Consider the following 25,176-nt stretch of genomic DNA (forward strand, 5'->3'; position numbering starts at 1 on the left):
GTAAGTTGTTTAATTTTTTTAATACAAAAAATGTATTCTTAAAAAGTGCTGTGTGTATGTATACACACGCTTTTTTTTCTTCTTTTTTTTTTAACTATATCTAGTTTTTTCCTTGATTCTCAAAAATTATGAATCAATTTAGAATCAGAATCAATAAAAATCGTGATTTGGATGTGAATAAAAATTTTTTGCTCACCCATACATACTATGTAATAGTTTGAATCCTTTTTTTTTACTCTGCATTGCGAAATCTGATTAAAATCAGTTTAATAACAAATTTAAACTCAAATTTACCTTGTGCACAAACTCAAGCTTTTCTCCACCAGCAAGACGATAAGTGTAAATAAAGCCACCGCCAACTGAGCGGGGGTTGAGGATCATATCTCTGGCCACACCGACCAGAACGTACCAGTCGTCTCCTGCGTTGTGGAAACGACACACTGCAACACTAGGAAAGAGCAGAAAAAGGGAAGATGTGACATACACATACAGTATAAGATGGCTTAAAGGCCTACTGAAACCCACTACTACCGACCACGCAGTCTGATAGTTTATATATCAATGATGAAATCTTAACATTGCAACACATGCCAATACGGCCGGGTTAACTTATAAAGTGCAATTTTAAATTTCCCCGCAAACTTCCGGCTGAAAACGTTTCGATATGACGACGTTTGCGCGTGACGTCAACAGTTGAAGCGGAAGTATTCGGAGCCCATTGAATCCTATACAAAAAGCTCTGTTTTCATCTCAAAATTCCACCGTATTCTGGACATCTGTGTTGGTGAATCTTTTGCAATTTGTTTAATGAACAATGGAGACTGCAAAGAAGAAAGTTGTAGGTGGGATCGGTGTATTAGCGGCGGACTACAGCAACACAACCAGGAGGACTTTGAGATGGATAGCAGACGCGCTAGCCACCGACCTCATCTTGACTTCCTCCGTCTCCGGGCCGCCGACCGCATCGGTGATCGAGTGTAAGTCCTTCGTCGTACCGTTGATCGCTGGAACGCAGGTGAGCACGGGTCGTGATGAGCAGATGAGAGCTGGCGTAGGTGCAGAGCTAATGTTTTTAGCATAGCTCTGTCGAGGTTCCGTAGCTAAGTTAGGTTCAATGGCGTCGTTAGCAACAGCATTGCTAAGCTTCGCCAAGCTGGAAAGCATTAATCGTGTAGTTACATGTCCAGAGTTTGGTAGTATTGTTGATCTTCGGTCTATCCTTCCAGTCAGGGGCTTATTTGTTTTGTTTCTATATGCAGTTAAGCCCGATGCTATCACGTTAGCTCAGTAGCTAAAGTGCTTCACCGATGTATTGTCATGGAGATAAAAGTCACTGTGAATGTCCATTTCGCGTTCTCGACTCTCATTTTCAAGAGGATATAGTATCCGAGGTGGTTTAAAATACAAATCCGTGATCCACAATAGAAAAAGGAGAGAGTGTGGAATCCAATGAACCCTTGTACCTAAGTTACGGTCAGAGCGAAAAAAGATACGTCCTGCACTGCACGCTAGTCCTTCACTTTCACGTTCCTCATCCACAAATCATTCATCCTCACTCAAATTAATGGGGTAATCGTCGTTTTCTCGATCCGAATCTCTCTCCCTGCATTGAAAACAATAGGAAAATGTGAGCAGCCCTTCCTCCGGTGACGTCACGCTACTTCCGGTAGGGGCTAGACTTTTTTTTATCAGAGACCAAAAGTTGCAAACTTTATCGTCGTTGTTCTATACTAAATCCTTTCAGCAAAAATATGGCAATATCGCGAAATGATCAAGTATGACACATAGAATGGATCTGCTATCCCCGTTTAAATAAAAAAATTACATTTCAGTAGGCCTATAACTCAAATTTCAGTCCCTCCAGAAATTTGTAACGCCTCATCTGCGCCAATTAACACAAATTCAACCAATTATGCAGTCGTGTAACTCTGTAACTTCCCTGCAGATGTTGACCGATCCACATCCTTTTTGTCTAGGGTTGCACGAATTTGTCCAAAAATAAAATCCTCAACACAATAGTGGAGTGGTGGTTGCTGACGTCATGTGGTTTGAATAAAATAGCTAAAGAAACATTATACATGTATTTAAAGTAGGGCTGTAAAGTGGTTATTTTTTTAAATGAGATTAATCATTCTTGAACTGTGAATAATCATGATTAATCGCAGGTTATTATTTATTTGCACAAATAAAGGTTGCTTAAGAAAACACCCCGATATTTGGATACAAATGCAATTTTGTACCCAGAACGTCACATACTGAACTGCAAGTCACTGATTTGCTCAAACCTTGGTGACCGTAACTATAACAAGAATTAGGTGCACATTTCGAAAGTCCATGCAACAATATTGCAAACAAGTTACGGTTGCTAATCAATGTGGTAAACACACTCATAAACACCTTGACCTAACGCAACATTTAAATCTGCATTTACTCTTGTTTAGTTTACCAGTTGTTTAAACAAGCTTATTTACCTTTTCAGATGACAATGCCGACTGCTTTTGTTTGTACAACGCGACCCTAAATCGTTGTGATTACTTACTCAGGTCCAATGTTTTTCGGTAAGCAAAAATAAATTAACATTCAGACGACAATTTTTGTTTCATCTGACATCACATGGACAAAGATAAGACCTTCTGGAGGAAAGTTATGTGGTCAGATAAAACAAAAATTTAGCTGTTTGGCCAAAATACCCAGCAATATGTTTGGAGGAGAAAAGGTGAGGCCTTTAATCCCAGGAACACCATTCCCAATGTCAAGCATGGTGGTGGTAGTAATATGCTCTGGGCCTGTTTTTCTGCCAATGGAACTGGTGCTTTAAATGGGACAATGAAAGGGAGGACTACCTCCAAATTCTTCAGGACAACCTAAAATCATCAGCCCGGAGGTTGGGTCTTGGGTGCAGTTGGGTGTTCCAACAGGATAATGACCCCAAACACACGTCAAAAGTGGTAAAGGAATGCTAAATCAACCTATAATTAAGATTTTAGAATGGCCTTCCCAAAGTCCTGACTTAAACGTGTGGACAATGTTGAAGAAACATGTCCATGTCAGAAATCCGACAAATTTAGCTGAACTGCACCAATTTTGTCAAAAGGAGTGGTCAAAAATTCAAGCAGAAGCTTGCCAGGAGCTTGTGGATGGCTACTAAACGTGCCTTATTGCAGTGAAACTTGCCAAGGGACATGTAACCAAATACTAACATTGCTGTATGTATACTTTTCTCATAATAAATTCATAAAAGAACCAAACTTCATGAATGTTTTTTGTGACAAACATGTGCTCCAATCACTCTATCACAAAAAAATAAGAGTTGTAGAAAGTATTGGAAACTCAAGACAGCCATGACATTATGTTCTTTACAAGTGTATGTAAACTTTTGATCGCGACTGTATACTCAACAATGAAAAACAATATCAGTCTTATCTGATCTTGCGTTCATCCATATCTCAAAATAAGTCCATCCATCGATATTTCCTGTCCAAACACAAAGCAATAGTTACCTGAATGCAGCTTCATTCTGCTCTAACTGCACTTGGTCCAGAGTTAAACCCTGAATGGGGTTGATTAGCCGCACCAGCGATGCCCACTGCCCAGCTCCAGCTTTTGGTGAACCAAAGATGGCTTCTGGAAGATTTTCATTGAGGAAGGCAGCTGCCATCTCAGCAGCCAGTTCTCTCTCATCCTCACCTGCAGCCTCCACCATTTCCTGAGTAGACAAGAGCAACGCAGACCAAAACGTCAAAACTATATCATGCCATATACACAAACACTGTCAAAACACTCATCTTGAGATGAGGCAGCAAGCGCAAATTTATCAGAGTGCTGCGAGGTAAGTGCGGTCTGCATTTTCATTATCAAAATTATTTTTAGCCTGCAACAGCTGCAACATGTGTGGGATGGCATGACAGTCTACAGACTGAGTCTTAACCTAACCTGTCGCAATGCCTGCTCTACTCCCATACAAACAATCAGCCCTTTGAGACACTTGTGATTTAGGGCTATATAAATAAACATTGATTGATTGATTGATTGATTGAAACATGTTTTAATTATTTCTCCAAGGGTTAACTATAATTACTTTCTTTGCTCCATATACTTTACTGAAAATGATCCTTCATACCTCAGCCATCTGCTGTTTCCTTTGAGCTTTGGTCGCTTCTGTGTAGGCATTATGGTCAGTCTCGATCAGAATGAGATGGCTGGTCTCTGGATGGATCACAAACTTCCTGGGAGTGTACTGCAAGGGAAAGGCCACCTGGTTGAAGACAGCGCCTAGTTTCTCCAAAGCCAAGATTCTTTAAGACAAAGGACATGAGGGAGATCAAGGGAATGGTCAGACAGACACAAAGCCTTCTACACTTGAGGAATACAAGGCTCTGAGCGACAGACATATAAATCAAACCAATGGTTGAAAGCAAAGAATTCAATGGAACATGTAAACATCCATACCTGAGTGTGTTGGTGGAGATGGCCACTATACCTTCTGGGCATTGCTCAGAGGCGAAGCCAGAGGCATACTCGAGGGTCTCGTATGACAGTGGCGTCAGATGGAAACGCGATTGATACGAGTAGCTAAGCCATGAGCGGCTGGACATTGCCAAAACCTAATTGAGGGAAGAGATTTAGAGCTTAAATTTGGCAGCTTTGACTGATCATTCATATTGAAATAAAATTTTGCAAATACAGAAATTTTATGGACATTTGGAACAACATACAGCGTCCTGGCCCTGCATCTTGACTCTGAAAAGCTTGACAGGTCGTGACCCCAAGTAACGAGTTCTGGTATCTGATAGATCGCCAGTTATTGGGTCAAGCACAGTCCTCAGCAGCACACCATTCTGACATAGAAAACAAAAACAAGAGACTGTTCAATGACATGACCCAAAATCCATGATCATTCCCGAATATAAACAAGACGAAATTGATGCAAAGGACTCATATTTGAGAAAATTGTTAAAGGCCTGGTCATGTCTTCTATTGCTTGTATTCCGTCACGTGACTTCTTCCCGGAAGTGAAAACAAGTGGTGGTCAACCAAGCCAAAATGGCTGTTGTACAGCAAGTTGCGCGCAAACTATCTGCATACAAAAGAGGCTTAAATCTTCCTGCGAAAAGCAGATATGAGCCAAAAAAATCTATCTATGCAATGGAATAGATCCCTATACTTTTTGAAAAAAAAGATTTGTCGAGTGATACCAAGGATTATATGTCGGTCTCGTATTCGGACATACCAAATAATTGTGCTGCAGACGCCATTCTACGCGACAAAAAAGATGGCTGGGTTAAGGACAATGGCAGGGAAAGGCAATTGGTATCAAAGCTCACACGAATAAATATGCATCGTTTTTGCTCGGGTAAGGTTGCACTTCATGATTTAAGTTTGCGTCTACTGCCATGTTTGTTGCAGTTGCACACGCCGTTTAGTAGCGTGTTTTTCCCGGTCTATCAAAATATAACACAATGTCAACATTGTGTATTTGCTGAAAACTTCATTTATGATGGCTGCCGTTGCTCACATTTGCTTTCTTTTATTTAGACGCTGAGTTAGTGCTTTTTTGAAACATACTCGAAGCAAACTTGTGTTTAAGAAATACAAATGATATCATGAATAATACATAAATGGGAAAAACTAAACATTAAAAGTATATCAAACAAACCTTTAACCAAGTGATCACTGCAAACTCATGCATTGATCGACTCTGCTCCCTTGGACTGGAGTGTGAGCTGCTTTTCTCGTCATCGTTTCGTAAAATCTTGCACTCTTCCGCCCTTTTTAAATACCTCTCGAGTAACTCTGAAGGAACGTTTATCGCCGAAAACAGAAGCATGGAACATTTTTTCTTCGAGAAAGGTTGTATGGCACCAATATTAATATTAAAAGTACGAAGGGAATCCCCACTGAGTGCATCATACATAACAAAAAAGTTGACATGGATTCATCATACAAGTACTTAGGGACCTTTTTTGACGACCATCTCAAATTTGATATGAACCCAGATTTTATAGCGAAGTGAGGAATTCATATTCTCAGAAAACTAAATTATTTCTCTGTCAGGCCTGTTATCCTCCATCATTTTTACAAAGCATTTATTGAGAGTCTTATGTGTTTCTCCTTTATTTGTTGGTTTCACTGTTTTTTAGTCAAAGACAGAAACTTTTGACTAGTATTGTTGAGTCCTGCTCCAAGATTACCAGAGTAAAACTAAATAAATGATAATAAAACTAAGAGACTTAAGCTCCTCCTGTAACCAGAAAATCTCCCTTATCTATTTATTTTGTAATTCTTAAAGCAATGTAGTTGCAATTTATATCTACTTTTACAGTAGGCTGTCACAAACTATTATTATTCATTCTAAGCTCCATGTTGTTGTCTGACATTGTTGTATTGTCTTATGTCAGTGGATCTCAAACTTTTTTCACCAAGTACCACCTCAGAAAAAATGTCTCTCCAAGTACCACCATAATGACCAACATTAAAATACAGTATCACAGTAGGCCTAAGTATTCAATAAAACCTAGGCAGAGGTTTTTGGCCAATGTAACATTACAGTAACACTGAATATAGGAAAATAAAACACTGTACTTTGAGTGCTTCTTTGGCGTACAAATAGATGGAGCCGTTGTATACCACAGTTTCAGAATCACTGGTCTATGTATTTATTGACCATTTATTGTGGGCCATGTGTAGGCTATACGAACCATGAAAACCTGCTGCTCAAAATGAATTGCGTCTTGAGGGATTAATACATGTGTTTGAATTAAATTGTTAATTACCTGAAGCCCGATGTTGAGGTAGAGGAAGCCGATGGTTCCTTTTTCTCCAATCTCATCCTGTTTCTCAACCCCTCCCATTTCAACAATACAAAGACTCTCTGGCTGGGCCGGCAGGGCCTGCATACTCAGTGGCTGCAAGCAATCCTGAAAGAGAGATTGCAATTATGTTAAAAATCAATTTGAGGATGAGTTTGGTCCTAAGTGTTGTCTACACTTGGTAGCACTTAATGTATTAACGCCTACACAAGTTTTAAAATTAGATAAAATATCTGCACCAGTATGTCATCAATTCTTACTTAATTTCAGAACACTATACATTATATTTGTATAATCCCTTAATCACAAATGCCTCAAAGGGCTTCACAAACACACAACATTCCCTTATCTAAACAGACATCTGACCAATGATATAACAATTAAGTCTCCTGTTTGCAGCAGAGACTCAAAGTCTGCCATGGCTCTTGCTTTGAACATAGTTTAAAAAAAAACAACCTCAAGTGGTTCATCAAAATAATATTTATATGTACTTTACAAAGAAGCTCTCTCATTGATGTTGCCAGCACCAGGAACTTGAAACAGTGTATATGTACACATATTCCTTATGAAATAAAATACATTTCAATTCTGATGCATGACAAAGTGTCAAAAGACTAAATAACGTGATCATAAATGGTTAAGTAGGCAATAAAAATAGCATCATGAAGGGGTTTACGGAATAAAAAGTATGTTTATTCATACCGAAGGGTCCAAAGATATGATTCGAACAGTGTTGTCAACCAATCCAACAGCCAGAAATCGAGAGCGCTGTTCACCTGGGGGGACGTTTGCCAAACTCATGCAGACCACATCTGCAGACATTTCCTTCCGTTCTGTATACTCATTCAGCTGGCCTGACTGAAGAGAAGGAATGAGAATAGCTATTATAATTTTCTTAAAATTAATAATTTGGACAATTAATATGTTCCTACATTACCAACTGGTGACAATGATGATGAATATTTGCTCTTACCGGGTCCATCTCAAAGTAGACCAGCTCTCCGCCTGTGAGTGCAATAACCACCTGCCGCTGGTTCACAGCACAGCGGACAATGGTCTTCTTGCCAGGGGTCTTCCACTCGTTTACACGCTTGTCTGCTCTGATATGCCGGATACCATCTGGGTACACCTGAACAAAGTATGCCAATTTGTTACACATGTCTAACAGTTCTTGAACTGTGGGGGGTCTTCTAACCACCGTCAATTCAACAAATTCAACTTTAGTAACTTTCAACTGCCTCAGATGGAACATGATGGGGGTCATCCTGCAAAAACAGTGATCATTTGTAAAGGTCAAATCACACACCTGAACCAGGGCATCTTCACCCAGCAGTGAGCAGGAGAGAGTGGGCGTTGTTCCCAAGAAGCCCGAATCCGTCACCTCCTCTACGGTCTCCCCAATGGAAAGAACCAGTGTAGCGTTGACGAAAGACACAATGATGTAGGCGTCAAATTCATCTAAGTGAAGTAAAGAAAATAGCAGTGATTATACTAATATGAAGCTAATATTTGTCCTGAAGATAGACTTTACAATTATTACTGAATACAAAAGACAAAATCTTAATAAAATATGTTGAAAACACGGAATGGGGGTACAAAGCATATTTTCTAGCCTTGGATGTAACATAAGTAGTAACAGTGAGGAATTGTGTCTTCAGCGATGCCAACACCTGATCAATCAATCAATGTTTATTTATATAGCCCTAAATCACAAGTGCCTCAAAGGGCTGCACAAGCCACGACGACATTCTCGGTTCAGAGCCCACATAAGGGCAAGGAAAAACTCACAACCCAGTGGGATGTCAATATGAATGACTATGAGAAACCTTGGAGAGGACCGCAGATGTGGTCCCCCCAGGGGAGACTGGATGCAATCGACGTCGAGTGGGTCTAGCATAAAATTGTGAAAGTCCAGTCCATAGTGGATCTAACATAATAGTGAGAGTCTAGTCCATAGTGGGGCCAGCAGGAGACTCGCTTTTCTCACCCTGTTGTGCTGAAAGCAGTTGTTACTGTCTGACAGTATTTTAAAAGCCTCACCTGCTGGCAGGACATTGTGTTGCTGTGTGAATGCACGGAAAGTTACAGGCATATTTTGATTCACTTGGTTCTGTGTGAAATGCAATGAAATGAAAGTACAGTATCTCTTGTTTATTTGTATTTACAAATTTGCAGCATCACTGCGTAAAAGGCTATAAAAATCTAATTTTCCAGTCATACTTGTCCAAACTATATGTTAAGGTATATAGTGAACCTAATGTTTGCCAAAAGCAGATAAATGATTGTTTCAATATACATCGCTCACATTTAAATCTTTCATAAGGTAATCGCAGATTTTGCAATCCACTTGAACTATTTTGCTAAAATGTAGCAATGTGTTTGTTTTCCCTGTGTCACATAACGAATGTTACAGAAACTACAAACAAAACCTTTGATGTATTTTAAAGCAGGAATGAACTCCAATGGTTCAATTAATATTTACAACAGTTCTCTTCTTTTGTTTTGATCTGTGATCGATTTGTGTGGTTTGACCACTTCTGTCTAAACATATGGTGCACATCAGTTTTCACTGCTGTACTGTATCAAACGTAGCCCAAAATGGCTAAAATGGATGCATGTAAATTTTCAAGGGCTTAGTTTCCTTCACTTTTGTTGTACCGGTACATCAAAAATAATGATGCACAATGTGGGTGCTTTAAGCAAGAAACAATTATAATTGGAAGCCAAATGAGACAATATATGTAAATAACCTGTTGTCAAAATTACATGAAAAGAAAAAGCAGGAAAATAAATTGTGTCAAGCATTTTTATGACAGAAGGCAAGAGCCAGTAAGTTGTCTGTCATGGAAACGATCACCCGAAAAATGCAAAAAGACAAACTAAAGATGAGGCAAAAATCCCTCAAGCCTCCCTTATTTATGATATTAATCTGTAAACTTAAACCATAAAATTGTTGATCTTTTCCACCAGTCTATGGAACATCCTGCCAGCATTGTTATTATAGTTTATGGGTTAAGGCAAACTAATTTTAGCTAAAGGGCTGCATGAAGGAAAATCTTTTTTAATCATGGCATATCCATCTATCCATCCATTTTCTAACGCTTGTCCCAGCTGAGATAATCATGGCATAATAACTTAAAAATAAAGACAACTTCAGATTCTTTTCTTTGTCTCACTTTGAGCAAAAATAGAACAAGTACATTCTAAAAATGTACATATTACAAATAATCCTCTTGGCAAACACTTGACATAAATTGAAAACTGAGGGAAAAATTGGTGCAGTTTCAAAAACACCATGAAGAACACAATGAATTTAGACTTTGTCTCAGTGTTTTACAAAGCCATTAAACTTTAAGCACTTCCTGTTTAGCATTCTAACATTGGCAGTTTATTAAAAATGTTTGGAAAAGCAACAAAATTGTTTCCACAAACTGCGGCATTGGTGGCTTGATACCCCTTGTTCTCACCGTCCACCTACCGTTTAGCCATTATTGGGGAGGGGGGTTGCTGAAAGTTGACATCTGCCCTGTATGCTGATGAATAATGAAGCCAAGGCCCACTTGCGGCGCTGCAGTGAGTTCTCGGGCTACCATTGCATTGTGGGGAATATTGGTGCCTGCAAAACAGCAGCAGGCGGCTGTGGCCTGCGGGCCGGTTCTAATACTAATCAAATATCATCCCGGGGGCCATAGATAATTAATCCTAGATCCGGGCTTGACTTTGACACCTAGGGGTTAAGGTAAGGTACCTTCAATATGTCTGCGTACTGTCCACACAGCATTGGGGTTACCAGGCAGTTCCGACACGGCCATCTCAGAAACCTGTTGAAAACATTTTCAAGAACATTATATCATACATGGATATTATCAAAACTGCTTATGCAGCAGATTTAATAGCCAAAATAAAAGTTAAAATATCCTCTCAACCGATCAAAATCCATTGTTACTCTCAAAACAGAAAAAAGTGTGCATGTTTTGTCTTTTATTGCCTACTGACAGCTATGCTGCAATATGCCAAACAGTGTAGAACATTTATTTTTGTTCTACTTGTTCATTTACTTTTAATATTTGCTTACTTTCTATTTCAACATGTTTTACATACATTTCTGTTCAAATGTAATAAGAACTTATTCGACTGTTGTTTAGATACTTTACATAAGTTTTGGGTGATACTACAAATTCTGGTATCAATCAATACCAAGTTTTGGGTGATACTACAAATTCTGGTATCAATCCAATACCAAGCAGTTACAGGGTCATACATTGGTCATACTTAAAGTTATCCTGTGTCCAGGGATGTAGTTCATAAACAATAAAAAATGACAAATTATTTTGAGATAATACAAAATATCGATGTAGTCATTGAAGTATCGACTGTATACGGCTCTTGTACTTGGTATCGTCACAGTTGATGTCTGTGTAGATCTACCCATAGCATTTATTTACATTCAGGAGCGCTACCTTGCTGTTTGCGATTAGCATCCACTTGACTACAATACAACAAAAAGCCAACCTTGTGTGCTAAATTGAGGACATTTACATGTTAACTGGCGGTCCTGTTTTGCACAAGTAAACACACTGCAGGACTGCTTGTATCGAAAACTTTACATCCAAGCACATATCCGTTATTTTTTTTATGCTGATATCGGACCACTCGGACGAATTGGGACACCACGATTAAAAATGCTTTTTAAAAAAGTACACTTGGTAAGAAAAAATAATCATAATAAAGTACTGAGTGACATGTTTTTCACATCAATGGATGACAGTGTTCTTAACTAAAATGTTTTTCTCAAATACGCCAGTCACATTGGGAACTAAAAATGTCTATTTGGCAGTGAACATTCACAAATTATTTAAAAGTAATAATAAAAAAGATGTAGTAAAACCTGCGTTTAAATAAATTGTTATTGTAATCTTTTTGGTGTGTGTGTGTGTGTGGTATATCCTTGTGTCTTGATGAATTTACCTCCAGTCCGTGTCTAAGAACCCTTAATGTAGACTTTGGTCCTCGTCCGCAGGCCACGTAAAGCTGTGGTGTATCCTCATTAGCCAAATCAGCAATCTAACAGGGAAACAAAAGAATGGATACAAACAAGAAAATGTAACAAAATTCAACAGAAATTCCATAAATGACATAACTTCAATGGTTGGCCTTTATGAGACACTAATACATCGCCTTTCTAATTCTTACGCTCATATCTTATAGTAGGGAAGTACTGCCTTTAACATACTAGGATCTAATTGTTGTAATGCTCAACAAAATTGTTTATTTCCTCAACCTACTAAAAAATTCCAATAATATCAATTACCAGCTATATTTTAAAAAAATTATCTGATCTGTAATTCTGTGCGAATCTGATAGTTTTGTTTGTAGTGTATTCCATGCCAGAGGGGCAGCAATGCCAAAAGCTCTTTTGCCAAATTCAGTCCGTACACGAGGAACAGTTAAAGCATACGAATTGTTAGAACGTAAAGCGTTACTGCTGTTTTTTTTCTTTGTAACAAAGTACATAAGTGTGGAGGCATTAAACCTAAAAGAGCCTTATAAAAGATAGTCAGCCAGTATGTGTATCTGCGTGCACTCAATAAAGTTAAACCTTAGTTCAATGTGCGTTTCGCCTTCAGCCCCTGAGCGAATTTGTTCAATAGCATAATTAAATAAAGGCAGTGAACCATCTGGTCAGCAGCTAACTTACAAAAACATGATGCACTGAAAGAGCCTTGCTAGTCACGACGCGCTAGTAGGAAGCACTGAAAGGTAATAAAAATTAGGATGAAAAAATATGATTGCAAAACCAAATGTTCCTGTGTTGGAATGTTGCAAATTCAAACTAAACAAGATTAGCCCATTACCATGGACGAACGAGCAAGTATGCCCAATTTTTTTTTAAAGTGATGGCAAAAAAAAAAAGTTTAAAAACAAACCTGACAGTTTTTCCAACAAGGAAAAAAAATGCACTTCAAAATGTTCACTTTTTATTGAAATTCATGGTTGCAAACAAAGCTTTAAAAGTTGACTTTAAGATAATTAAATGTTTACCTTCCGATTACAAATTGTAAAAAATACTAATGAGAAATACAATTGTATTGCATTTGAAAGGGTTACTCTCATCATTCCTATTTTTGCTATCATATATTATGATTACATTAGTGCCAAATTTGGTCTAAAATAATGCTGACAATAGTATCATTTATCAGCAATAATTTGTGAGACACTATATCATCCAGCAAAATGTGTTATAGGCCCAGGCTTATGATAAAACCACACTGAAAAAGCCTGCTTTAAAATGCACACTCACCTGGCAGGACATAATGGGTGACAAGTTCTCCTGTTCATCTACTAGCACCAGGTTCTTGAGAGGGCGGGGCTGGAAAAAGAATGTGTCCCCTTCTTCCAGCGGCATTGCAGAGGAAAACTCAGGCTCATCGTCGTCATCACCCAAGTGGGCAATCTGGTAAAGGTAACTGATAGAAAGTGACGTACGGCATCAGAAAGTAGTAGCCAGTAAAGATTTTCAGAAGACAAAATGGATACAATACACACTTAATTTCAGTAACTGTTGTACAGACACTTACTGATTTCCAAATTCTGAAGCCACAAACAGGAAGCCAGTCTTTAGGACACACATGGCTGTAGCCACAGGGATTGTGTCAAAATACTTGAGCCTTATTTCTGTGACCTACAAATACAGCACAATTATTCACATATATTTTGTCCCATTGAAACCAAGATTTTAACCACAAATAATTGCATATTGGATTAAGAACAATAGTGCAACTGGGATAGGCTCCAGCCCTCTGACAACTCCGAGACGGACAAAATAGAAAATGTAGAAGGTAGAAAATGTATGGATAGATTACATTTTTATCATTACATTGATATACTTATTTAATTAATGCTACAGTGTATCGCAGTGGAAAATGATTTGTTCCGATGCAAACTACATTTGACATATTGACCACAAAATCAGAGAAAAACCTTCAAAAGACACCATCCAATCTGTCTTCTTAGCTCACCATTTCTTCATCTGTTTCCAAGGTAACCTTAAAGATGTCTCCTTGCTCTGTTTGGGCTAAGAAGAAGAACATGGACTTGGTCTTGTGGGTAGCTGAGCACACAAATATCATCCCACGCTCTGGGTCATCAAGGTCATTCTAAGAGAAAGAAAAATAGAAGAAAAAAGTTTGGGAAATTGTTGCATTGAATTATGTTATAACTTGTTATAACTTTTCTTACCTACTGGAACCTGTTTTTGTGTATTTGGAATCTGCTTAAGTCCCGGAAATTTGAAATCAAACCATGGAGGCATTTCGGAGGTAAACAATCTTGCCTTCCTTCATACTTCCTTTGAACGAGCTATTTGGAATTTGTCTTTTTTCAATTGGTGAGGTCAGCGTAAAACTAGATATAAGGTAGAAATTTACCTAAACTGCTTTGCGTGTGTCCACCATTGCAATCTGTCAATGTCATCAATAAGCTCCTTTTTCTCTACTTTCTTGTTGTGGGGAAGACAAGCTCATAAATGCACATGCATATTTCTGCTGTTGCTATTTCTAATACAAATTACCGTGAAGTTCGAACATATATCTGTCAGTAGACTCGATATAGAAGCGCTAAAAACTACAACGAAGCTGACAAGAATAAGACGCAGTAAATAAGACCACCCACAAAATGACGCATCCTGAAAACAACGGTCAAAAAGCGGTTTGAAGATAGTCTGAAAACATAATTTATACAAAACTTTGAACAAAAAAAAACACCATTACATGTTATCTAGAACAGTGATTTTCAACCAGTGTGCCGCGGCACACTAGTATGCCGTGAAAGATCGTCAGGTGTGCCGTGGGAAATTACTTAATATCTCCTAATTAACCATTGTCAGGTGTCTGTGCTATACTTAAGTGCGGCAGATAATGTAATACTCATCTATTTCAGTAGGTGGCAACAGAGGGCAATAAATACCTGTAAAGACAATCCAGTTAGCACTATGCGACACGTGAGTGACAGTTTGGGATCGCAGTAAGAGGAGGCGAGCAAGTGACAGTGATGGAGAAGTTTTTGAGAAGGGAAAATGTAAATGCCAAACAGGGTCCTGGGGGGGTATAATGTAGACCGGAAGAGTTAGGGCTGCCTGGGTATTCGTTCTGTTGTGTTTATGTTGTGTTACGGTGCGGATGTTCTCCAGAAATGTGTTTGTCATTCTTTTTTGGTGTGAGTTCACAGTGTGGCGCATATTTGTAACGTAACAGTGTTAAAAGTTGTTTTATATGGCCACCGTCAGTGTAAGCTGTGTGGCTGTTGACCAAGTATGCCTTGCTGTCACTTACGTGTGCTTGCAGAAGCTGCATTCAACATGTGACCGAGCAGGTACACTGTTTGAGCAGGCTGTAGAGGGCGCTAAAGGCAGTGCCATCACGCCCTAAATTTCGGGGGTCTCCCGGAAAAATTGGGAGGGTTGGCAAGTATGACGCGGTCAAGCGCCATTCATGTAAAACTTGCGGGCCGCACTAACATTAAATTGTCATATTAAGGTGCGGGCCGGGGCGTGTGTCTGAGACCCCTGGTTAAAACATAGCACAAATCAAAAAAAAGCTTTGTGTGCAACTGTTATTTCATTTTAAATTTCAAAAGAGTTTTGTTTTCTTTAATTTGTGAAACTCGTCAAAATGGCTCTTTGAGTGATAAAGGTTGCCGACCCCTGCCCTAGTATGAGTGGTCGACAAAATAAAAAAGACAAGACGGTGAGCTCGAGGCAATACAGCTCGGTTGGCAGAGCGGCCGTGCCAGCAACTTGAGGGTTGCAGGTTCGATCCCCGCTTCCGCCATCCTAGTCACTGCCGTTGTGTCCTTGGGCAAGACACTTTACCCACCTGCTCCCAGTGCCACCCACACTGGTTTAAAATGTAACTTAGATATTGGGTTTCACAATGTAAAGCGCTTTGAGTCACTTGAGAAAAAGCGCTATATAAATGTAATTCACTTCACTTCACTTCACTATCTTTCATTTGGATTTACTTTCATGCGACAGCACCGACTCCGCAGTGCTTGGTGTGTGGTGAGTTTTTGATTGATTGATTGAAACTTTTATTAGTAAATTGCACAGTACAATACATATTCCGTACAATTGACCACTAAATGGTAACACCCGAATACGTTTTTCAACTTGTTTAAGTCGGGGTCCTAGTTAATCAATTCATGGTAAAAGAAAGGAGCTATCCAATAGCGCCTTTGTGCCAAGCAGTCAGGGGTGTCACCACCTCCAAAGTTATGATACTTCCATATACTAAAGTAATGTCCGATCATTACCTTATAAAATTTGAAGTTTTGACTCTTTGTCAACAAGCTAATAATAATAATAACTGCTATAGCGGCCGCAACATTAATGCTGCCACAACGATGACTCTTGCTGACCTACTGCCTTCGGTAATAGCACCATTCCCAAATTATGTCGGCTCTATTGATAAACTCACTAACAACTTTGACGATGCCTTGCGCGAAATTATTGATAGTATAGCACCGCTAAAGCAAAAAAGGGCCCCTAAAAGGCGCACCCCATGGTTTACAGAAGAAATTAGAGCTCATAAATTATCATGTAGAAAACTGGAACGCAAATGGCGCGCGACTAAACTTGAGGTTTTCCATCAAGCATGGAGTGATAGTTTAATAACTTATAAACGCATGCTTACCTTAGCTAAAGCTAAATACTACTCAAATCTCATCCGCCTCAACAAAAACGATCCTAAATTTCTGTTTAGTACAGTAGCATCGCTAACCCAACAAGGGACTCCTCCCAGTAGCTCCACCCACTCGGCAGATGATTTTATGAATTTCTTTAATAAGAAAATTGAACTCATTAGAAAGGAGATTAAAGACAACGCATCCCAGCTACAACTGGGCTCTATTAACACAAATACGACTGTATATACGACGGACACTGCCCTCCAAAATAGTCTCTCTATTTTTGATGAAATAACATTAGAGGAATTATTACAGCGTGTAAGTGGGATAAAACAAACAACATGTTTACTTGACCCACTTCCTGGGAAACTTATCAAGGAACTGTTTGTATTATTAGGTCCATCAGTGTTAAATATTATAAACTTATCACTTTCCTCCGGCACTGTTCCCCTAGCATTCAAAAAAGCGGTTATTCATCCTCTGCTCAAAAGACCTAACCTCGATCCTGACCTCATGGTAAACTACCGACCGGTCTCCCACCTTCCGTTTATTTCCAAAATTCTCGAAAAAACTGTTGCACAGCAGCTAAATGAACACTTAGTGACTAACAATCTCTGTGAACCTTTTCAATCCGGTTTCAGGGCAAATCACTCTACGGAGACAGCCCTCGCAAAAATGACTAATGATCTATTGCTAACGATGGATTCTGATGCGTCATCTATGTTGCTGCTTCTTGATCTTAGCGCCGCTTTCGATACCGTCGATCATAATATTTTATTAGAGCGTATCAAAACACGTATTGGTATGTCAGACTTAGCCTTGTCTTGGTTTAACTCTTATCTTACTGACAGGATGCAGTGCGTCTCCCATAACAATGTGACCTCGGACTATGTCAAGGTAACGTGCGGAGTTCCCCAGGGTTCGGTTCTTGGCCCTGCACTCTTTAGTATTTACATGCTGCCGCTGGGTGACATCATACGCAAGTACGGTGTTAGCTTTCACTGTTATGCTGATGACACTCAACTCTACATGCCCCTAAAGCTGACCAACACGCCGGACTGTAGTCAGCTGGAGGCGTGTCTTAATGACATTAAACAATGGATGTCCGCTAACTTTTTGCAACTCAACGCTAAGAAAACGGAAATGCTGATTATCGGTCCTGCTAGACACCAACATCTATTTAATAATACCACCTTAACATTTGACAACCAAACAATTAAACAAGGAGACTCGGTAAAGAATCTGGGTATTATCTTCGACCCAACTCTCTCGTTTGAGTCACACATTAAGAGGGTTACTAAAACGGCCTTCTTTCATCTCCGTAATATCGCTAAAATTCGTTCCATCTTGTCCACTAGCGACGCTGAGATCATTATTCATGCGTTCGTTACGTCTCGTCTCGATTACTGTAACGTATTATTTTCGGGCCTCCCTATGTCTAGCATTAAAAGATTACAGTTGGTACAAAATGCGGCTGCAAGGCTTTTGACAAAAACAAGAAAGTTTGATCATATTACGCCTATACTGGCTCACTTGCACTGGCTTCCTGTGCACTTAAGATGCGACTTTAAGGTTTTACTACTTACGTATAAAATATTACACGGTTTAGCTCCAGCCTATCTCGCCGATTGTATTGTACCATATGTCCCGACAAGAAATCTGCGTTCAAAGAACTCCGGCTTATTAGTGATTCCCAGAGCCAAAAAAAAGTCTGCGGGCTATAGAGCGTTTTCTATTCGGGCTCCAGTACTCTGGAATGCCCTCCCGGTAACAGTTAGAGATGCTACCTCAGTAGAAGCATTTAAGTCCCATCTTAAAACTCATTTGTATAATCTAGCCTTTAAATAGACCCCCCCTTTTTTAGACCAGTTGATCTGCCGTTTCTTTTCTTCTCTCCTCTTCTCCCCTGTCCCTTGCGAGGGGGAGTTGCATAGGTCCGGTGGCCATGGATGAAGTGCTGGCTGTCCAGAGCCGGGACCCCGGGTGGACCACTAGCCTGTGCATCGGTTGGGGACATCTCTGCGCTGCTGACCCGTCTCCGCTCGGGATGGTTTCCTGTTGGCCCCGCTGTGGACTGGACTCCCGCTGATGTGTTGGATCCACTGTGGACTGGACTTTCACAATGTTATGTCAGACCCACTCGACATCCGTTGCTTTCGGTCTCCCCTAGAGGGGGGGGGTTACCCACATATGCGGTCCTCTCCAAGGTTTCTCATAGTCATTCACCGACGTCCCACTGGGGTGAGTTTTTCCTTGCCCGTATGTGGGCTCTGTACCGAGGATGTCGTTGTGGCTTGTACAGCCCTTTGAGACACTTGTGATTTAGGGCTATATAAATAAACATTGATTGATTGATTGATTGAAGCACCAACTTAAACGCCATCTCCAAACGAAACACCCTTCCGTTCAAAACAAGCCGATGGACTATTTTGTACGCTTACGTACAAACAATGAGAAACAGGCAACTTTTCTGAGAAAAACCACAAAGGTAAACCAGAGAGCCCTCAAAGCTAGCTACCTTGTTGCTGAACTCGTAGCTAAATCAAAAAAGTCCCACACAGAAACATTAATACTGCGAGCTTGTAAAGCCATTGTAAATTAGATGCTCAGGCCCAAGTTTCACACTAGGTGAGTATAAATACATTTAGAAATTATATTATTAACTATATATATTATATACTGTGTTAGAGTGTCATTTTGGTTGGTGGTGTTCCGCAGGATTTTGTAAATGTAAAAAGTGTGCCGCGGCTCAAAAAAGGTTGAAAATCACTGATCTAGAACATTAGGAAGTGTTTTAAACGTAGACATTTTTTAATTATGACCCCTGTAAAATTGGATATGTTCTCAGAGCCATGTGTAATATTGTAAGCAAAGACAATTTAGGAAAATAGGAAATATAGTCAATAAGGACTAAAATTACATGTTGTACTTTTGTTCTACAGTCAAAATCAAACGGCATATAATTTGGTTCTTGGGCATGTTGCAGTGTATTGGCGTAAGAGAGACAAAGACCAGATATATTTATTTATAGGTGATAGGTTAAACTACGGTAACCACCAAGGTAAAACTCGACAGTTAGTATTACCGCTTCAAATTTTAAAAAAATCTCAAAACCCTTATTTATTACAGCTGGGGTCGCACGATAAAGACAATATGTGATATAAATGTGGCCGACAATAAAGCTTTTAATAATATTGTTGTAACGTGAAATTGCATGTTGGTGACACATTCTAGCTGTGTACCGCAAATTTTAGAGTGACAAGTGAAAGAACACGTGCTCAAAGCAACGTAGCATCTTAGATAGTGAACTAGCGGCTTATGTCTTTCCACAGTGCAAAGCCACTTCTAAATCAGCAAGCCTCACCTCCATTGCAGCAAATAAGATAGATTTCTTACAAGTATCGAACATGTTCCACTACACACTGTAGGAAAATATGCTAATTGCACGCTAATAAACAAAAGTGGGGGGATCGATACAAATATCAACAGTAACGATATCAAGTACAATATCATTATTTGGTTGATACGAAAATGGTTAGATCGATACTTTTTACTATCAAAAAAATATTTAGTTTTTTTTGTTATTGTTTTCAAACTCCGGAAATAAGTCCTTGGATATGAGAGGGCATTAAGGGAAAACACTTAAGATTTAAATTAGAGTCAATAATAGGAAACTAAGCTATTCAATTGCACACATTGAACCTACAGTCGTCTTCCTCTTTTTTGAAAGCCAGTCGTAACACATTAGGCAAACACAGGCAGCCTGTGGCCCAAAGGTGTCTGTCTTTTTTGTCTTAATTGGAAATACATCAAAATGCTTCAGCAATACTGATCGGTTTGACAGCACGTCCATCCCTTCTCACGCAGTAGACTATTCCCTGTTACTGTGCGTATGCAGACTTCATTCAGGAAAACATAATATTTATTGTGCCTGAAGGAAATATGTCCGCCAGTACACTTATTTTCAAATCAAACTTGATGTCACTGTGTGTAGTAGAATAACTGTTTGAACACATGGTAATGATAACCATGATATGAAATGTTCATATAATCAGATGCAGGAGACATTACACTGTGGGAAACGTTAGCTATGGGATGACTCACCCTGCGACGTGGAATAGGACAGCGAATGTCAGGCTGGTCCCCAAAGTTCTTATACGTGATGTAGTTTTCAGAACAGATCAGAACTCCACTGGGCCCATCGGAACCACCAGGAACTAGATACGCAAGAGGACAACTTAAGGAATTGCAATATTTTCTATTATTCTCCAATGACCTTCAAGTATGACAGCGGATCTTTAGATGTCTTTAATCACTTAATGAATTATAAATATGTGCAATCATTTCAACTCTGATGAATGTAAAAAAAACTAAATAAAATTAGTCAACCAGTTCAATCACATGATAGCAAACATGTTTTGAATCACAAATGTCAAACTACTTGGGAAAATTTGCCTACCGGTGATCAGAAAGTTTCCATGTTCTTCCAAAGCCTCGCTGTACTTGCGGACAACGTGATTCAAGCCAAGGTCCAGCTCATAGAAAGTGAGCGTTTGTTGCGTGTTGGCGGCGGCTTCTCCAGTAGGATCATTGTCTGCTTCCTAAAAAGGGTTGTTATAAAAAACTTGATATTACAAATAAACAAAATGTCAATCAGCCAGTCCTCGTATGTGTTTTGCCATTATTCAATCAGAGGTTTTGAATGTTTCCTCAATTAAGGTCAGAGAAGAGACATGATAAACTCATCACATATTATTTACAATAAAATTCAAAGCTGAATTTATATAATAGTACCTCGTAATCCATTTCAAGGCAAGCAAACATGGGGTTTTCAAAGCCGACATCCACTCCCACAACATGGTAGACTAATGTGTTGGCTTTGTGGGCTTCCAGTGGTGAGGAGATTGTGAGTCTTGCAGCTGCGTCTCTGTTCAGAATATAAACCAACTTCTGCTTCTCTATTGCTCCTACATAAGGGAAGAGACTTCATGTTAATAGACTATTTTGGTTAGACATAACTTTAACAAATATAGGCAAATTATTTAAGTTACCGAATACTTTAATAAATGTATTGAACATACCTATCATGACTGCTCTGCCTTTGGGGTCCACTGCCAAAAATTGTCCTGGGACAATGCGGCGACAGCCACTCTTCCCGAATGTTTCCTGGTGGATCTTCTCAAACATGTTTTTGGATGGATGGTATTCCAATATAACGATACGACCACTGTCACTTCCAACAACGATGTAATCTACAAACACAAAACAAGTTATTTTAAATCAAGCAGTTGTAAGGCGTGAACATGCCAGAGAGCTGTAGACTATTTGACAAATGTAAAACGAAGTTAACTACTATTCAATTCATAGATGTGAGATCTAAACCGATGATGTTGTGACTTGTGCAGCCCTTTGAGATATTTGTGATTGGCTATATAAGTAAACTTTGATTGACTGATTACCGTATTTTTCGGACTATAAGTTGCAGTTTTTTTCATAGTTTGGCCGGGGGTGTGATTTATACTTAGGAGCGACTTATGTGTGAAACTATTAACACATTACCGTAAAATATTAAATAATATTAAAGAGACTAGACGTATAAAATTTCATCGGATTTAGCGATTAGGAGTGACAGATTGTTTGGTAAACATATAGCATGTTCTATATGTTATAGTTATTTGAATGACTCTTACCATAATATGTTACGTTCTCAGTTGGTTATTTATGCGTCATATAACGTACACTTATTCAGCCTGTTGTTCACTATTCTTTATTTATTTTAAATTGCCTTTCAAATGTCTATTCTTGGTGTTGGGTTTTATCAAATAAATGTCCCCAAAAAATGTGACTTATACTCCAGTGCGACTTATGTTTTTTTCCTTCTTTATTATGCATTTTCGGCCGGTGCGACTTATACTCCGGAGCGATTTATACTCCGAAAAATATGGTAATTCCTTCTGGAATTCGCAATGTCAGGTGATGTATACTCAGCCAATTCCCACACTTTAACATCCTTGCAATTTGTTTCCAATCACTGAAAATTTTACTTGCACTGTACTTCCACTGTCACAGACGTATTTACTTTCTTGCTACCAATTAGATGAAGATGTGCAAGGTCATTGTTTTATTTTACCTTTGGTATACTTTATGTTGAGGTGATAATAAAGCTGTGGGCATAATCTTAACATTGCTTCAGCCATCTTGAATCACACACCCAAAATCAAATTCTGTTTTACTTATACATTCTACGGCATACAGTCGCAATTAATCGCATTCATTTAGCAAACTTCAATAAGAATGCTACAGTCAACACTTTTGTCAACAAACAATTCAGCAAGTCAGTTTCCTAACGTTTTGTATGAAATTGGTACTGGTAGTGAATTGTTTTGCTCCATGTGCAATACTGTGGTGGGACGCAAGCAGAGTCATCTCTTGCCCGCCACTTTTCAACCACAAAACATGCCCCGATGGTGTGGACAGATGATACAAGTGACCATGACTGATGCTGATCCACAAGTACCAAAATAAACAAGGCGAGCAACTTTAAAATATACCATAAAAGAGGAAAATGTTTGTGAATCTAGGCGTTCTTGTTTGTCTGCATCGTAAATAGTGTGCGGACAACTGGAAAAAAAACATGAATTGTTGAAGAATTTTATGCAAAAAACATTTGTCATGTTAACTGCTTTTACAGTAAAACGATTACAAATCAGTAAAATCCCCCTATGATGCAATGTTATTGAAAAAATAAGCCTCAAAACTTCTCCACTATTAGAAATGCTGATGCAAATTCCCACAACATTCACAGAAAAAAAAAACTCACAACAAATAGTAAAATACAAAAAACTGTTAAAAAGCAACAATGGGCATCGGGACGTTTTACTTCCACTGGATATTTTGAGTGACTTTAGAAACAAATGTTCCGAAGTTATGGTAAAACCCTAAATTGTATGGCCTTCAACCATTGAGGCTCCACTATACTTTGTGGGGGGGGGGGGAATGAAGATGCACAAGGCTACATACCTTTTGTTCCCCCTGTGAGTCGGAAGGCCATTAAAGACCGTACGACACCAAACACTTCCACCGTGAGGAGAGTGTGCACCTTTCCTGTGTTAGCATCTGGCCTCAGCAACTCTAGGATCTTTCCCCTGGAAACAACAATCTCCTGCATTTTGGTTCCTAAAAAGAAAAAACATTTTCAACAAACAGCAGTTTAATCGGAGCAAACTACTTATTTGCAGCTTATTTTATAACTACAATGTACCATAGGGTACACTTTGTACACCTCTGGTTTATTTACATACATTATTCTGCCTTCCCTGAAAACTTGAATTTAGTTGAGCCGATATGTAAACCGTCCTTTAAAGGCCTACTGAAAGCCACTACTACCGACCACTCAGTCTGATAGTTTATATATCAATGATGAAATCTTAACATTGCAACACATGCCAATACGGCCGGGTTAACTTATAAAGTGCAATTTTAAATTTCCCGCTAAACTTCCGGTTGAAAACATCTATATATGATGGCGTATGCGTGTGACGTCAATCGTTGAACCGGAAGTATTGGTACCCCAATGAATCCAATACAAAAAAGCTCTGTTTTCATCTCAAAATTCCACAGTATTCTGGACATCTGTGTTGGTGAATCTTTTGCAATTTGTTTAATGAACAATGAAGACTGCAAAGAAGAAAGTTGTAGGTAGGATCGGTGTATTAGCGGCTGGCTGTAGCAACACAACCAGGAGGATTTTGACTAGTGTTATGAGAGTAGCGTATGTGTGTGTGTGGCCCTTTAACAGGTGAGTGACATCAGTATGTGGGCGAGAGAAGAGAGGGAGCGGTAGCGTGAGTGCGGGCGGGGACTAGTTTGTTTTGTGTTGGATTGGCTGTGTGCAAGCAATCAATAAAGCAAGAGTTGCAACTAATCGCCAGACTCATCATTCACCCTAAAGTCGTCCGCTGTGGAGACCCACTGCCAGGTAAAGTGAAGGGTGTTTCCCCGAGCATACATCGGCCCTGGAGAAGTGTCTCCCCTGCGCTCTTTGACTACGGTCTGGGAGCAGGAAGCAGGAAAGGTGCAACACTTGGATAGCAGACGCGCTAGCCGGCGCTAGCCGCCGACCGCACGGATGATCGGGTGAAGTCCTTCGTCCTTCCGTCGATCGCTGGAACGCAGGTGAACACGGGTGTTGAGCAGATGAGGGCTGGCGTAGGTGGAGAGCTAATGTTTTTATCAGAGCTCTGTGAGGTCCCATTGCTAAGTTAGCTTCAATGGCGTCGTTAGCAACAGCATTGTTAAGCTTTGCCAAGCTGGGAATTATTAACCGTGTAGTTACATGTCCATGGTTTAATAGTATTGTTGATCTTCTGTCTATCCTTCCAGTCAGGGATTTATTTATTTTGTTTCTATGTGCATTTGAGCCCAATGCTATCACGTTAGCTCAGTAGCTAAAGAGCTTCGCCGATGTATTGTCGTGGAGATAAAAGTCACTGTGAATGTCCATTTCGCATTCTCGACTCTCATTTTCAAGAGGATATAGTATCCGAGGTGGTTTAAAATACAAATCCATGATCCACAATAGAAAAATGAGAAAGTGTGGAATCCAATGAACCCTTGTGCCTAAGTTACGGTCAGAGCGAAAAAAGATACGTCCTGCACTGCACTGTAGTCCTTCACTCTCACTTTC

The 25,176-nt window shown here is 39.4% G+C and overlaps 1 protein-coding gene across 1 annotated transcript in view; it reads right to left on the reverse strand.

Moving 5' to 3' along the window:
• The window catches only part of sf3b3 (splicing factor 3b, subunit 3), a 42,255-nt gene that overhangs the window by 11,842 nt on the left and 5,237 nt on the right, over window positions 1–25,176 (reverse strand). The window contains exons 3-21 of the mRNA XM_062035955.1: window positions 23,511–23,666; window positions 21,572–21,742; window positions 21,285–21,457; window positions 20,950–21,091; window positions 20,595–20,707; window positions 13,829–13,966; window positions 13,388–13,491; window positions 13,111–13,276; window positions 11,778–11,873; window positions 10,558–10,630; window positions 8,116–8,267; window positions 7,783–7,938; window positions 7,512–7,667; window positions 6,774–6,917; window positions 4,716–4,838; window positions 4,450–4,604; window positions 4,121–4,295; window positions 3,501–3,706; window positions 295–448 (exon numbers count right to left, since the gene is read on the reverse strand). Of these exons, the coding sequence (XP_061891939.1) occupies window positions 295–448; window positions 3,501–3,706; window positions 4,121–4,295; window positions 4,450–4,604; window positions 4,716–4,838; window positions 6,774–6,917; window positions 7,512–7,667; window positions 7,783–7,938; window positions 8,116–8,267; window positions 10,558–10,630; window positions 11,778–11,873; window positions 13,111–13,276; window positions 13,388–13,491; window positions 13,829–13,966; window positions 20,595–20,707; window positions 20,950–21,091; window positions 21,285–21,457; window positions 21,572–21,742; window positions 23,511–23,666 (2,753 nt within the window). The remainder of the gene's footprint in view (window positions 1–294; window positions 449–3,500; window positions 3,707–4,120; window positions 4,296–4,449; window positions 4,605–4,715; window positions 4,839–6,773; window positions 6,918–7,511; window positions 7,668–7,782; window positions 7,939–8,115; window positions 8,268–10,557; window positions 10,631–11,777; window positions 11,874–13,110; window positions 13,277–13,387; window positions 13,492–13,828; window positions 13,967–20,594; window positions 20,708–20,949; window positions 21,092–21,284; window positions 21,458–21,571; window positions 21,743–23,510; window positions 23,667–25,176) is intronic.

This window comes from Entelurus aequoreus, linkage group LG24 (assembly GCF_033978785.1).
Source record: "Entelurus aequoreus isolate RoL-2023_Sb linkage group LG24, RoL_Eaeq_v1.1, whole genome shotgun sequence".
NCBI classification, from domain to species: domain Eukaryota; kingdom Metazoa; phylum Chordata; class Actinopteri; order Syngnathiformes; family Syngnathidae; genus Entelurus; species Entelurus aequoreus.